Source organism: Euprymna scolopes, chromosome 3 (assembly GCF_053919585.1).
Source record: "Euprymna scolopes isolate OS-2025 chromosome 3, ASM5391958v1, whole genome shotgun sequence".
Lineage (NCBI taxonomy): Eukaryota > Metazoa > Mollusca > Cephalopoda > Sepiida > Sepiolidae > Euprymna > Euprymna scolopes.
Window position 1 is genome coordinate 48,320,996 of NC_136484.1, and position 13,687 is coordinate 48,334,682.

The 13,687-nt window shown below is 30.9% G+C and overlaps 1 protein-coding gene across 4 annotated transcripts in view; it reads left to right on the plus strand.

The window, feature by feature from the left end:
- The window catches only part of LOC145254802 (BBSome complex member BBS7-like), an 86,491-nt gene that overhangs the window by 65,342 nt on the left and 7,462 nt on the right, over positions 1-13,687 (plus strand). For all 4 annotated transcript variants that reach the window (XM_080113604.1, XM_080113594.1, XM_080113614.1 and 1 more), the window contains exons 12-17: positions 1,720-1,912; positions 4,764-4,838; positions 6,049-6,251; positions 7,380-7,544; positions 10,271-10,380; positions 12,886-12,989. In XM_080113604.1, coding sequence (XP_079969730.1) covers positions 1,720-1,912; positions 4,764-4,838; positions 6,049-6,251; positions 7,380-7,544; positions 10,271-10,380; positions 12,886-12,989 — 850 coding nt within the window. The remainder of the gene's footprint in view (positions 1-1,719; positions 1,913-4,763; positions 4,839-6,048; positions 6,252-7,379; positions 7,545-10,270; positions 10,381-12,885; positions 12,990-13,687) is intronic.

Genomic DNA, 13,687 nt, shown 5'->3' on the forward strand with positions numbered 1-13,687 from the left:
ATTTATTGTTTTGGGCTCAAATTAAATTAAAATGTTTGACCCATGTCCAAGTAACCAACATCTAAAATTTCAAGTGTTTAGACCCAAAATTGGCGGAGGAGTTTGGTGGAGTTGCAAAGGTCAACTCTCTAAACTTTGACCTCTTGCCAACCAAATTTTCGCCCAAAAACTGAGTAAAAAGTTTGCTGCATGTCTGAATACCCTTTATGTAAAATTTCAAATGTTTAGACCCAAAATTGGCTTAATAGTTTGCTAAAGACCACAAAGGTAAAATCTTTTGAACTTTGACCCCCTTGGAAACCAAATTTTCAGCAAAAAAAAAAAAAAACTATTAAAAAGCTTGCCTTATGTCTGAATACACTTTATGTAAAATTTCAAATGTTTAGACCAAAAATTGGCTGTGTAATTTGGTAGAAGCCGCAGAGGTCAATTTTTGAAAAAATTTGACCCCTTAGCATTTATTGTTTTGGGCTCAAATCAAATTATAAAGTTAGATCCATGTCCAAGGAATCTATATCTAAAATTTCAAGTGTTTAGACCCAAAATTGGTAGAGGAGTTTGGTAGAGTTCTCAAAGGTCAAATCGTTGAACTTTGACCCCTTAGCAGCCAAATTTCTGGCCGAAAACCAATTAAAAAGATTTTTCCAAATCTCAGTATCCCTTATGTCAAATCTCGAGTCTGTAGACTGAAAATTGATAGAGTTATTTGGTAGGGAAATGTGTACACACACACACACACACACACACACACACACACACACACACACACACACACACACACACACACATTTTCACTTTTATAGATAAATAAAACTTTTCATTTTTAACATGTTTTACCAACCTCTGCATTATTATTAGCAATCTAAAAATATTATTGTTCAGACATGAGTTATCAATATTTTGGAGATAATTAGTATTGGTGCTGCCATAAAATTTGATTTGGTACTTGTTTATATTGGTGATCTTTTGAAACCAACACATTTCAGGTGAAAACATTATTACGTATTTACGTGTCATGTTGAAATTAGTAAAAATACCAAAAATTACAAAAAAAAAATAATCCAGTAGAAAAATAATTACAAGTAAAAATGGAATTTATCAAATTATCGAGTTTTATCATGTGTTTTGATATGGACAAGTTGTGCAACCAATTCAGTATGACAAACAAGGGAGACGAACCTTGGCTTAAATTGAATTAAATTATGGGTTTGCCATTTCTAAACCAAATGTAATTGTCAATGATTTTTTTGTTTTTAAATACATCTGGCACATCTTCTATTGGATCATTTTTTGGAATTTTTGGAATTTATACTAATTTTGCCATGACACATAAGTACGTAATAATGTTTTCACCTGAAATAAGTTTGTTTAAAAGATAACCATTTGATTCCTTTGTGTCCCACCTGATCGTGGGATCAGAAACAAGACCCTCATATTGAAACAGCCTTCAAACTGCTCGGATGTTGTCCAACCCACTCTGCTTCTTATCATGCTTTCGAAACCCTAACTGGCCTGCCCTTAATTCCCAAGCAGAATACAGCATGAAATTGATCAGCTGTCCAAACAAAATTACTACTAATAATCTTTTTGTAGTAGATGATGTTATCTTGAGAAGTATTGTTTGAAAATAATTACAGTTAACTAGAGTGTAGGTACGTTTGTTTTATCTTTTGATTGTTATATGTATTCTTACCTACTTATGAAGTTGTTGTTTTTTAGGCTAGAATTGGAGGAAATTCACAAGAATGTTTTACAACAACGGGAGAAATTCCAAAACTCTGGCTTAAATAAAAGTTTGATGTCATCTATTAATAATTTTCCTATGAACACCCGATTTGTTTTGAACGGTGAAGAAGCCTGCTATTTACTCAGTGTTGAACTGCAGTCACCAATTGACAACATCTTGATTCAGGTAATTTTCTGTCTCTTTGGCCTTTACTCATTTTGATTAGCTTTTCTATATTGGAAAATGATGAAAAGGTTGAACACATTTGGATTATTTGGGCTACTATTGGCTGTTACATTCACAATGATCAAACCAATGTAACCTTTGACATTCTTCAGGTGCATCTTTTGGACCGTGAGAATCTTTGGGTCGAATTTAGGAATCTTGGCAAAGTCACTAAATCACAACATGATTTTATAACGAGAAGAAAAAAAAATTCTGTAGGCATTTAAAAACATTTTTTGTCAAAATATTACAATAGAAAAATGAGAGTATGAAAAATAATATGGTTAAGCTTAAACATGGAAAAGTAAAGGACTAGTTGTTAAAACTAGAAAAGAAAAGGACAAGATATTCTAGTAAAACATACAATAAATTTATAACTTAAAATATTGCAGCATTAAGAACTGATTATATAATGTTATAAATTGAATTTTAAAAAAATTCTTAATGCTGCAATATTTTAAGTTATAAATTTATTATACTTTTTACTAGAATATCTTGTCCTTTTCTTTTCCAGTTTTAACAACTAGTGTATGTTTAAGCTTAACCATATTACTTTTCATGCTTGTATTTTTCTATTGTAATTCAGGATTTTTTTCCAGGCTTGCAATGAATTCATTTGTTCTTTGTTTAATTTCAGTCTTATTTTTTTGACCCATAAACACATATGTAATAACAATGTACGGCACTTGTCTGCTTTCAATAAAATCCCCCCCCAATTATCTCCCTTTCATGCTTTCATTCTCTCTGTTTCACTTGTTACTTTTATTTTTGCGACAGCAGTGAATTAGTAGCAACAGTAGTCGCTGAAGCGATGTGGTTGCTATGGAAACTAGTCATAAAAAACGTCGCTCACCTCCTTACATATTTTTACGATTTTGAACACCAGAAAATTCATCATAACTTTTGTTTTACTGAACGAAAATTAAAAAAAAAATTTTTTTTTTTTCACAATATACCTGAGAAGGTGATCTATAAACTAATAATTGTTTGAAATTTGGTCGAAAAATGACTGAGCGGTAAAGTTTTAAAGCAGTTCTAAATGACTAAAACTGCCACTTAACCATATATTCAAACACTACCGTTTGAATGATGAGGAATCATTTTGGTAAAGTTATCCAATATGGCCCAAATTAATAGCCATTTTGGATAACTTGCTATTCTCTACCATATGTTTACATATTAAAGTGTATATTTCTCAATAAAAAATGTGTATTTCTCAATAGATTTTAACCTGAAAAGATTCCAATATTAAACAAAAACAAAAAATTTTAATGCTTATACAGAATTTATTTTCTCACAATAAACTTAAACCATGATTTAGTGACTTTGCTGGAGTCTTTATGTTTAACTTATAGAACATGTATGGAATTTCAAATTGAGCCATCTTAACAAATTTGTTAAATAAGAAGCTAGCTTTAAATATATCTTGAAATATTGAAACATGTCATTTATTTGTTTATTTTGAATCTTTCTAGGTTCAGCCACACTGATGAGTGATGAGGTGTATAATGATGAAACATGTGTCCATGGATAATTATATTTAAAAGAAATATATAAAGCAGATATATATTAAGCTATCTGCTTACATATCTATCCATATATTAATCAATCAAGTTGGGAATTCTTCTCAAATTCTACTGATCAGTACCTTCTAACCACTTCTGTGAGATATTGCTGTTGGCAGCTGCATTCCATTGCATCTGTATCAGTTTAAATTTTTAGAAATTGTCATTTGTATCTTTCAATCACTGATGACATCTATGTCCACTGTTACTATTGATGTATTATGATGCAATTTTGTTAATACCACAATAAAAATGGTTACTTGTTCTGTCCTATGCTTCTCACTAAGGGGGAGCAATGCATGTTCTAGCTGTCATACAGGATGATCTTCTCTGAAGATGCTACATTCTTTCTGCAGAAACACCTGTTTGTCAAAGTTCGCCACAGACACCATACAGAATTCAGGAAATTTTTTTTATCAATGTTAGACTCTTTTAGATCACCACACATGGGCAGCCATTCATTATAAAAAGGCTAACTATATCTGCTGCTATGGAAAAATTATCAGACGCATCACACAAATTGCTCAGAAATCCACACAGATGATTTGTTTATAGTGGTGAAAGCTTTGTGTAGAACCAACCATATTTTTGGTATTACTGCTAACCTTTGTCGGTGCAGATGACTGCCACAGGACAGAGTATGCAGTAGACCGCAGGTTTTTGCATCAGAGTTTCCTTTTCTAGATGCATGTCTTAACGAAGACTGGGGGTGCATCTCTTCCAGTGAATTAATGCACTCCAGATCCCAACCTATGATAATATATATATATATATATATATATTTTTTTTTTTTAAAGGTTATGAGGGTTTTTTGAAACATGAAAAACGATGTTACTTTTTGTATTTAATATTTTTATTATTTTTTACATTTCAAGCGGACCCCTGCTCTTGGTCACAAAAAAGTATCGAAATGAAAAAGAAAAAGAAAACCGTTGAAAGAACTGGAGATTTGTAGCGTGGACAGCGTTCATTCCTAGCAATCATGTTCGAAAACATGAATTATTTTAGCCGTTTCCATATATATGTATATATATATATATATATATATATATATATATATATATATATATATATATATATATATGGAAGTAAAAGAAATTGTAATGTTTTTATATTTGTTTGCATGACCAGTTCTGAAGAGAGTTCAATTCTAATTATGAAGAGTAATACTTTGCACTAAGTTGAATTTTTCCAATTTCAAATATTGAATAAACCTTAACAAATCTTACAATCTTTCTGTCTTTTAGAGTGACGTCGTTATTCACATGCTTGATGTTGATAAGAATTCAGCTGTTGTCAGTTTCAGTGCCTGTAAACCTGAAGTGAGTTTATTTTTATTTTATAATTCTTTTTTAAAAATCATATTTATCCCTTAGTAAATCTTTTTCATAGTGAAACCATTTTGGGTTCGTATTACAATCCACAGAGGTATGAAAAAGTTGTCAAACATTCAAATATATAACAAATGATAGCAAAGGCAAGATAAGTCATTCTTTTACCTATCTGGAAAAATTTTTTGTGGTTTTACCCACTTCAAAATGTTTAATCGGTTCGAAAAACATTTTGTCAAGTGCGTTGGTTTGAATAAGAAAGTTAGCTCCACTAATAACTACTTTAGTATTGAGCACTATTGAAATGGATATTTTCCAAACTTATTACTTAGTAATAAATCTAAATTGATCTTCTATATATATGAAACTCAATGTTTGTGTGCATCTGTGATCCTTATAGAAAGAAAGATTAGAGAATCTACATAAAATCTGAGTGTATTCTTATGTAAAGTTTGAAAAAATCCTGAATCTCTAAGAGAGGCTATGAGGCTTAATCCTCTTAAAAATTCAAATCTCTCTTATTTTCATAAAATTTAAATCATACTTTTTTTTTTTACTTGAGGTGGGTGGGGGTGGAGACCACTCTAGGATAAGGGTTAAGTGTTAGGTAGATGGTGAGACAACAAGATCAGTTATGGTGGAACATGAGTAGAACTAGATTATTTAAGAGGATGGCTCAACAGGAACTTAGTCACATTAGATTCTATAGTCAGCTGAGAAGTAGCCACATGGTATTGTGTTCCACAGAAGGACAGTTCTAGGAAAGAAACTCTGCTCATGGAATTTTCACTTAGTTGTAAGCACAGATAGAGAGTGAGAGAAGTTGTTGACAATTGTTATAGCTGGACGAGTGAAGTGCCCATGTGTAGTAACACCATTCACTATACAAGTTGGGAATGATGTTGTCGATGTAATCCTTTGATCATCCACCATCATTTTATTTTGCAGTTTTCTTTCTCCTAGATGTTTTGCCTTCCCTAATCTACTGTACTAGTTTACCCGTAGCTGAGGGGGGCAATAAATTCATAACTTTCTTAACTGTATTAATGAAAATGATGTAATGCCTCCGACAAAACTCAAACTAACCATGAAAAGGTCAGTTGGTGATAAACCCCAAAACACAATATTATTCTACAACCTTTACCAAAGTATTTTTGTTCTATTTTTTTTTTAATGATTTTTTTTGTTTTATTTCTATCAGGATGGCAACTGTCTTTTGGTTACGTATCGGTGTCAAGCCAACACAACACGATTGGACCTAAAGATTCGTACTATTGAAGGGCAATATGGAACATTGCAAGTCTATGTCACCCCAAGAACAGAGCCAAGAATCTGCCAAGTCAAGCAATTTGGCATCAAACCTCTTTCACTACATCTAAGGACGCATTCATTTGATTCAAACAGGTAATGAAAAAGTTCCTTTTTTAAGAATTGCATCATTCTTTTTCATAGAGTTTTTAAAAATCAAGTTGAATACAATTCATTTAATAGTTCATTGTGTACGTCTTAGTTGTTTTATCTGGACTCTACATGTAGAGCTGATTTTCTCTCAGTATTGTGGATTTTATTTTGACTGGACAACATGGATAAATTGATGATTATTATTTGTAGCAATATTTAAATGCAGATTTGTAAAAATGATGGTAAAAACGGAATTTTCCATATTAGGTTAGAGTAAAAAAAAGTAGAAAATTCCATTAATAGTTAAAGTATTAGAATTATGGCTACATATCAGGTGATTGCATCATAGACATGAAATCGTTAGAGATATAGCAAATACACAGAAAAAATTTTTCTCTTTTATTTTCTGAACAACAAGAGAAATCAGTTGAACTTTGACCCCTTGTCAGCCAAATTTCTGGCTGAAAACCAATTTAAAAGATTTTCCCAAATCTCAATACCCCATATGTCAAATCTCGAGTCTGTAGACTGAAAATTGACAGAGTAGTTTGGTAGGGAAATATACACACACAGACACACAATTTCACTTATTTCACACACACACACACATATATATATATATATATATATATATATATACATTTCACATATTTCACAAACACACACACACACATACATATATATATATATATATATATATATATATATATATATATTCTAGAAAATGTTTGCAATTTAAAACTTAAGTATATCTTTGTGAAATTTATAAATATACTATCAATTTTTCTTTATGGAAATAGTTCAAAGAAAAATATATTTTATATTAATGAAATATTCCCTTCAACTTGTTAGTGATGACTATTATAAAAACTGATTTACCGGGATTATTATATGAATAAAACTACACCTGTAATACATTAAATTGAATAAGACTAAATATTTTGCTTTTTAGGAAGAAAAGATTTACTTATTTATTTAAAGGCTAAAGAGTGCAATGACCCAACAATTCAGCAGTAACGAAAATGAAGAATATCACTTGAAACATGTAAATCATGTAAGAAACAAGAAAATCTCATTTTAAAAATATTTTCTAATGATTTTTTTTCTCTCTTCTTTTCTTACTTCTGAAAGACCATTCAATTTTCTAAAACTGAAAGGACAATTCAGTTTGGCAGAGGCTCATTCATGGGTAAGATCCTGTTTGCCAGAATTTCCAGAGAAACCTCCAATGGGAGACACTGTCACATTCCACTTTGTTTCTTCATTCCAACAGACAATGCTGGAATGCACATACAGGTGAGAATTATCTTTTTATTGTATCCAAGCTTGATAATAAGTAATGATAAAATAAAATTGCACTTGGTTCAAAGACCATTTTGCAGCACAGGATAAAATTAGCAGCATTATTACACTTACTACGGAAGCACTCATCTTAACGCGAGTAATGTACCCAATACACTATTCACTTTATTTCTCTAAAAAAAAGACAATTATTCCCACTTATTGAATAAAGATCTTAGAAATTTTAAAGCAATGACATAATAGGCAATGTTTTCTTGAATATTTTTTATTGAAATTTACTTTTTTTTAAATATGATTGAAAAACAAATGAAAATATACTGCTCTGTACAGGACTGAACTCACGACCTTTAGATCATGAAAATTTTCCGTTTTTGTTGTAAATGTCATTTCAGCAGCTTATTTGTAAAATCTTGCTAATGTCTAATAATTGAAAACAAGTGGTAACTTTATTTTCTAACTCTGGAATTTCTTTTGGAATATGTACCTATTTACCTAGACATCCATTTAAACTATATATCTATTCATTTAGACATGCATTGAAAATATGTATCTATTTAGACATCTGTTTGAAATATGTATCTGTTTATTTAGACATCTGTTTAAATTATGTATCTATAAAGACATCAGTTTAAAATATGTATCTATTTGATTAGAAATCTGTTTAAAATATGTATCTATTTGATTAGACATCTGTTTCAAATATGTATCTATTTATTTAGACATTTGTTTCAAATATGTATCTGTTTATTTAGACATATGTTTCAAATATGTATCTGTTTATTTAGACATCTGTTTCAAATATGTATCTGTTTATTTATTTAGACATCTGTTTAAAATATGTATCTATTTATTTAGACATCTGTTTAAAATATGTATCTATTTGCTTAGACATCTGTTTAAAATATGTATCTATTTGATTAGACATCTGTTTAAAATATGTATCTATTTGATTAGACATCTGTTTCAAATATGTATTTATTTGCTTAGACATCTGTTTAAAATATGTATTTATTTGCTTAGACATCTGTTTAAAATATGTATCTGTTTATTTAGACAACAGTTTAAAATATGTACCTATTTGTTTAGACATCTGTTAAAAATATGTATCTATTTATTCAGACATCTGTTTAATATATGTATCTATTTATTTAGACATCTGTTTAATATATGTATCTATTTATTTAGACATCTGTTTAATATATGTATCTATTTATTTAGACATCTGTTTAATATATGTATCTATTTATTTAGACATCTGTTTAATATATGTATCTATTTATTTAGACATCTGTTTAATATATGTATCTATTTATTCAGACATCTGTTTAATATATGTATCTATTTATTTAGACATCTGTTTAATATATGTATCTATTTATTTAGACATCTGTTTAATATATGTATCTATTTATTTAGACATCTGTTTAATATATGTATTTAATTATTTAGACATCTGTTTAAAATATTTATCTATGTATTTAGACATCTAAGTAAATGAAGGAGTGTACTCTGTGTGCCTAAGATTATTCCAGCATAAAAAAAGAACATGCAGGTCTTTTATGTCTTTTCAATTTATCAAAATTCTTTGTGCCTGAAAGTTATGCCAGAATATACATTATTTCATTTTATAGCTCATGCATAAAACGTATATTCCAAACATATCTATCATTAAAATTAAAATGTGTAAACTGTACCAAAATACAGTTTACACATTTGTTTACAGTTGACAATTCTGAAAATAAAGAATCTATGGTTCTTGTCTATAATTCTTGCTATATTAAAAAAAAACAAAAATAAATAAAAATCTGTAGTGAAAATATCATATTCCAAAAATCATGTAAATTGATCAAGTAGTTTTATTTTTACAAAGAAAATCATGCAAATTTATTTATTTGTGGACTGTTATCCTCATCTTTCTAGTTGTTGCAGTTTCAGCCAACTATTCCTCTGGCCTTTTTCAGGTGATTAACCACAACAAGATAGAAATACTGAGTCACTTTACTGTATCCCTAGTAATTACTGCTTTGGGTAGGATTGAAACTGCTATCTTCAGACAATTCTCACCTGGAATCATAGCGATTCAATGCCTCAATCCATTGCACCACGGGCCTTGAAATAATATATAATGAAAATCTGTAGGCATTACAATATAAATCTAGTATGGATTATTGAGTTATCTTCCTTTGTTTCTTGACATTTCTTTCAAAATGGTGAGTGAGACATTTACTCGGCAGATACTCATAAAATTTGATTTTCTTATTTAAAACTAAAACTAGTTAACCAGTAGTGATTTTTAGAATATGATCTTTTTATTTTGTCACGTGGACATACATTATACATATTTTTCTTTATTTTTGTTTTCTGATCTCGAGGGAATTTTGGATAAGAACCGAATGTACATTATACAAAACAATAAAAGATATTTGGTGCTTACTCTAACTTTAAGATCAAAACATTATTTTCCAGGGGGATCTAGATTCTTCATTTTGTGAGATCTTATGGAAAGGGTTCAACTGCGAATTATTTTTGATTCTCTCTAGTCCCTTTTAAGTACCATCAAAGTGCTCAGACTTGATACACTATCAGAATCGATTCCCTATGGTTATTTTGATTATGGCTTTGTAAAAGTTAGTTTAATAATTATACATTAATATGCAGATGTGGTATTTATTTTGTTGTAAGATAATTAAGTATTCTTCTCATCTTGTATTAATCGACAGCAAAGGCGAAGTGATCTTCCGTTCCGACAACATCTCTACAATTTCTATCTTGAAAGATTTTCTGACCATAGAAGCGACCAGAAGAAAAATTCATTTAAACATTACCTATGGTGAGTATTATTTGTCATTTTTTTTTAATTGCACTTTTCAAATAAAGGGTTTTATTTGTTTTGGCTATTTTATGCCAAAATGAACCACTTTATAAATTATTTAATCCTTAAACAAAGTTAGGTGTGCATGTAAACATATGTATGTATATGATTGTTTATACGTATATATGTATGTATATGGTTGTGTGTATGCATATGATTGTCTGTACATATATATGTATGTATATGATAGTGTGTACGTATATATGTATGTACAGCATAAGTACATGAGAAATTTTACTTCTTGCAATGTGTCAATTTTATCTTAATTTCAGGTTTCAATCATAGAGAATCAGCCAAGAATACATAAGAAATACATCATGACACTAGTATTCTAAAGGAAATGTGATAAAAAGCATCTAATCGAAAACCCTGTGAAATAGGCCAAACCTGGCGTACATGAGAAATTTCAATTTTTGCAATGTGTCAATTTTATCTTAATGTAATGTTTCAATCATAGAAAATCGGCCAAAAAATACATAAGAAATACATCATAACACTAGTCAACCACCTCAGAAGAAATAACCTTCTTAGTGACATGCAATATGGTTTCCGTTCTACTAGATTTACAGCAGATGTGCTAACGGTTATATCTCATAGGATTAGTGAATCTCTTGACAAAGTCTTCCTTTCTAGGGCAATTGCTCTTGACATACCAAAGGCCTTCGATAAGGTATGGCATAAAGGCCTACTTCACAAGATTTCCAGCTACGGTATAACTGGAAATGTTTTCTCAATTATTAAATCATTTCTCTCTGATAGGCTCAGAAGAGTAGTGGTAGATTGGCAGAAATCAGATGCCCACAATATTAATGCTGAAGTCCCACAGGGGTCCATCCTGGGCCCTACACTCTTCCTAATCTACATCAATGATCTCACAAAACACATACTTAAATCATTCATTGACATCTATACTGATGATACAACCATCTATGGCAACACATCAAAGGCCGTAAATGACAAAGTTCTCTCTGATTCTCGCTCCTATTTTTACATGCTCTGATCCCCATCTGATATCAACTGAAATGGATGGCTCTCATCTTGGGGAGGATCCATATTTTGACAAGCTTCTGGAATTGACCTTTACTCCTGATCTGAAATGGAACATGTATATCAAGTCTGTTGCCAAGGTCGCTGGAAAAATGATAGGATCCTTCTACTGCTCCAGAAGATATTTGACTGCTGAAGCAATTCTATATCTATATAAAAGCCAGGTACATCCAAGGATGAAGTACTGCTCCCACATATGGGCAGGAGCGGCTAAAACCAGCCTATCCTGCCTTGACAGAGTGCAAAATAGACTTCGTGGCTTAGTGGAGGATGCCTTTTTCTCTTCCCTGCAACCTCTCTCCCACAGAAGAGACGTTGCGAGCCTGTCTTTGTTTTATCGTTACTTCCATGGCAAGTGCTCTTCTGAGCTCCAATCTCTGGTCCCCCCTCGCCAATATTTCATGATAAACACCTGTCTAGCTGAAACCACTGTCAAGAATTTTCCCCACTCTTTATCTGTGCCAAAATCAAAAATTAAAACGTAGATTCCATAAACAAAGCTTCTTTCTTAGAAGTGCATTCCTGTGGAACTCTCTTCCGTTTGCCTGTTTCCGACCTGACTACAACTTGGATGTCTTCAAGTCCAACATAAACAAATTCCTGATGAACCGCTCCCTTAAGTAAGACACTTTATCAAATCTCCAATACTAATGATTACTATGATACTATCCCATTGATTACTATACACACAATAACCCTTATTCCCGAGTGGCTTCCGGGCCTTGATAAGATGTGACTAACATGTAAAAAAAAAAGAAAGTATTCTAAAGGAAATGTGATAAAAAGCTTCGAACCGGAAACCCTGTGAAATAGGCCAAACCTGACAGGACCGCATACATGAGAAATTTCAATTTTTGCAATGTGTCAATTTTATCTTGATTTAATGTTTAAATCATAGAAAATCGGCCAAAAATACATAAGAAATACATCATGACACTAGTATTCTAAAGAAAATATAATAAAAAGCATGTAACCGAAAACCCTACAAACAGGCCACACCTGATAGGAGTGCGTACATGAGAAATTTCAATTTTTGCAATGTGCCAATTTTATCTTAATTTCATGTGTAAATCATAGAAAATCAACTAAAAATATATAAGAAATACATCATGACACTAGTATTCTGAAGGAAATTTTACAAAAAGCATCTAACAATAGACCCTACAAAATAGGCTAACCTGACAGGACGGTGTACATGAGAAATTTCAATTTTTGCAATGTGTCAATTTTATCTTATCTTAATTTAATGTTTTAATCATAGAACATCGGCCAAAAATACATCGCAAACGAAAACGCTGTAAAATAGGCTAAACCTCACAAACATTGCTTCCAATTCAAGACATTTTACAACTTGTTTTAGTTTTATGTTTTTTCGTTTAATACCTGACAAAAAACGTATTCATATTTTCTTTACAGATATTGATGAAAATTCAGCTTCTTATATATTGAATTTGATGCATCCTAGATTACAGCATCAGTTATCACTTGCTCACAAAGTACAGATTCTTGAAGCTCTCAAGGTAAGAAAACTTCACTCGTTTATTCGAGGTGACGGTGGCTTACTGGTTAACGACACAGGCTGATGACTTGAGTGTGCCAAGTTCGAATCCAGTTCATTCCACAGAAACACTTTCACTTAAAATATTGGCAATCTTTACATGGTCCTTCCTGTTATATACCCGTGTCTTTCCAGAAAGAATTCTGATTAGAAATATATCAGGGAAACCAATGCCAAAAATAGAATCGTCTCATTCATACAAAATGAAGGAATGAATGAATAATGCGTTCATTTTGTCATCATTTACATGTTTCTGAATGTCTCTCCATCTTTGGTGTGATTTTTAGTTGGTCCACTTTCTGTTTAAGTGCCTTCTCTTATCTATATTGAGAGAAACACTATGAAAATAATAATGTGAAAATACGAATGTTGTCATATTTTTTTTTGTGTGTGATTTTATGGCCAAACAACCTACAATTAAGTGTTGTATAGAAAATCTATTTACAAATTACATTTCATTATCTAATGTCAATCAGATTTTAAAAGTTGGATCTAAATAGCATTTAAGCTGACAAAGGAAATTTTGATTATGACTAGCCGATTTGTATTTGTCATATGATGTTATTTGGCAACTAACTACCGTACTTTGCTACAGTTATTTTTTTTAAATATTTAAACTGGTTTGGCAGTTAATATGGAAGCATTCTTAAATAAGCAACC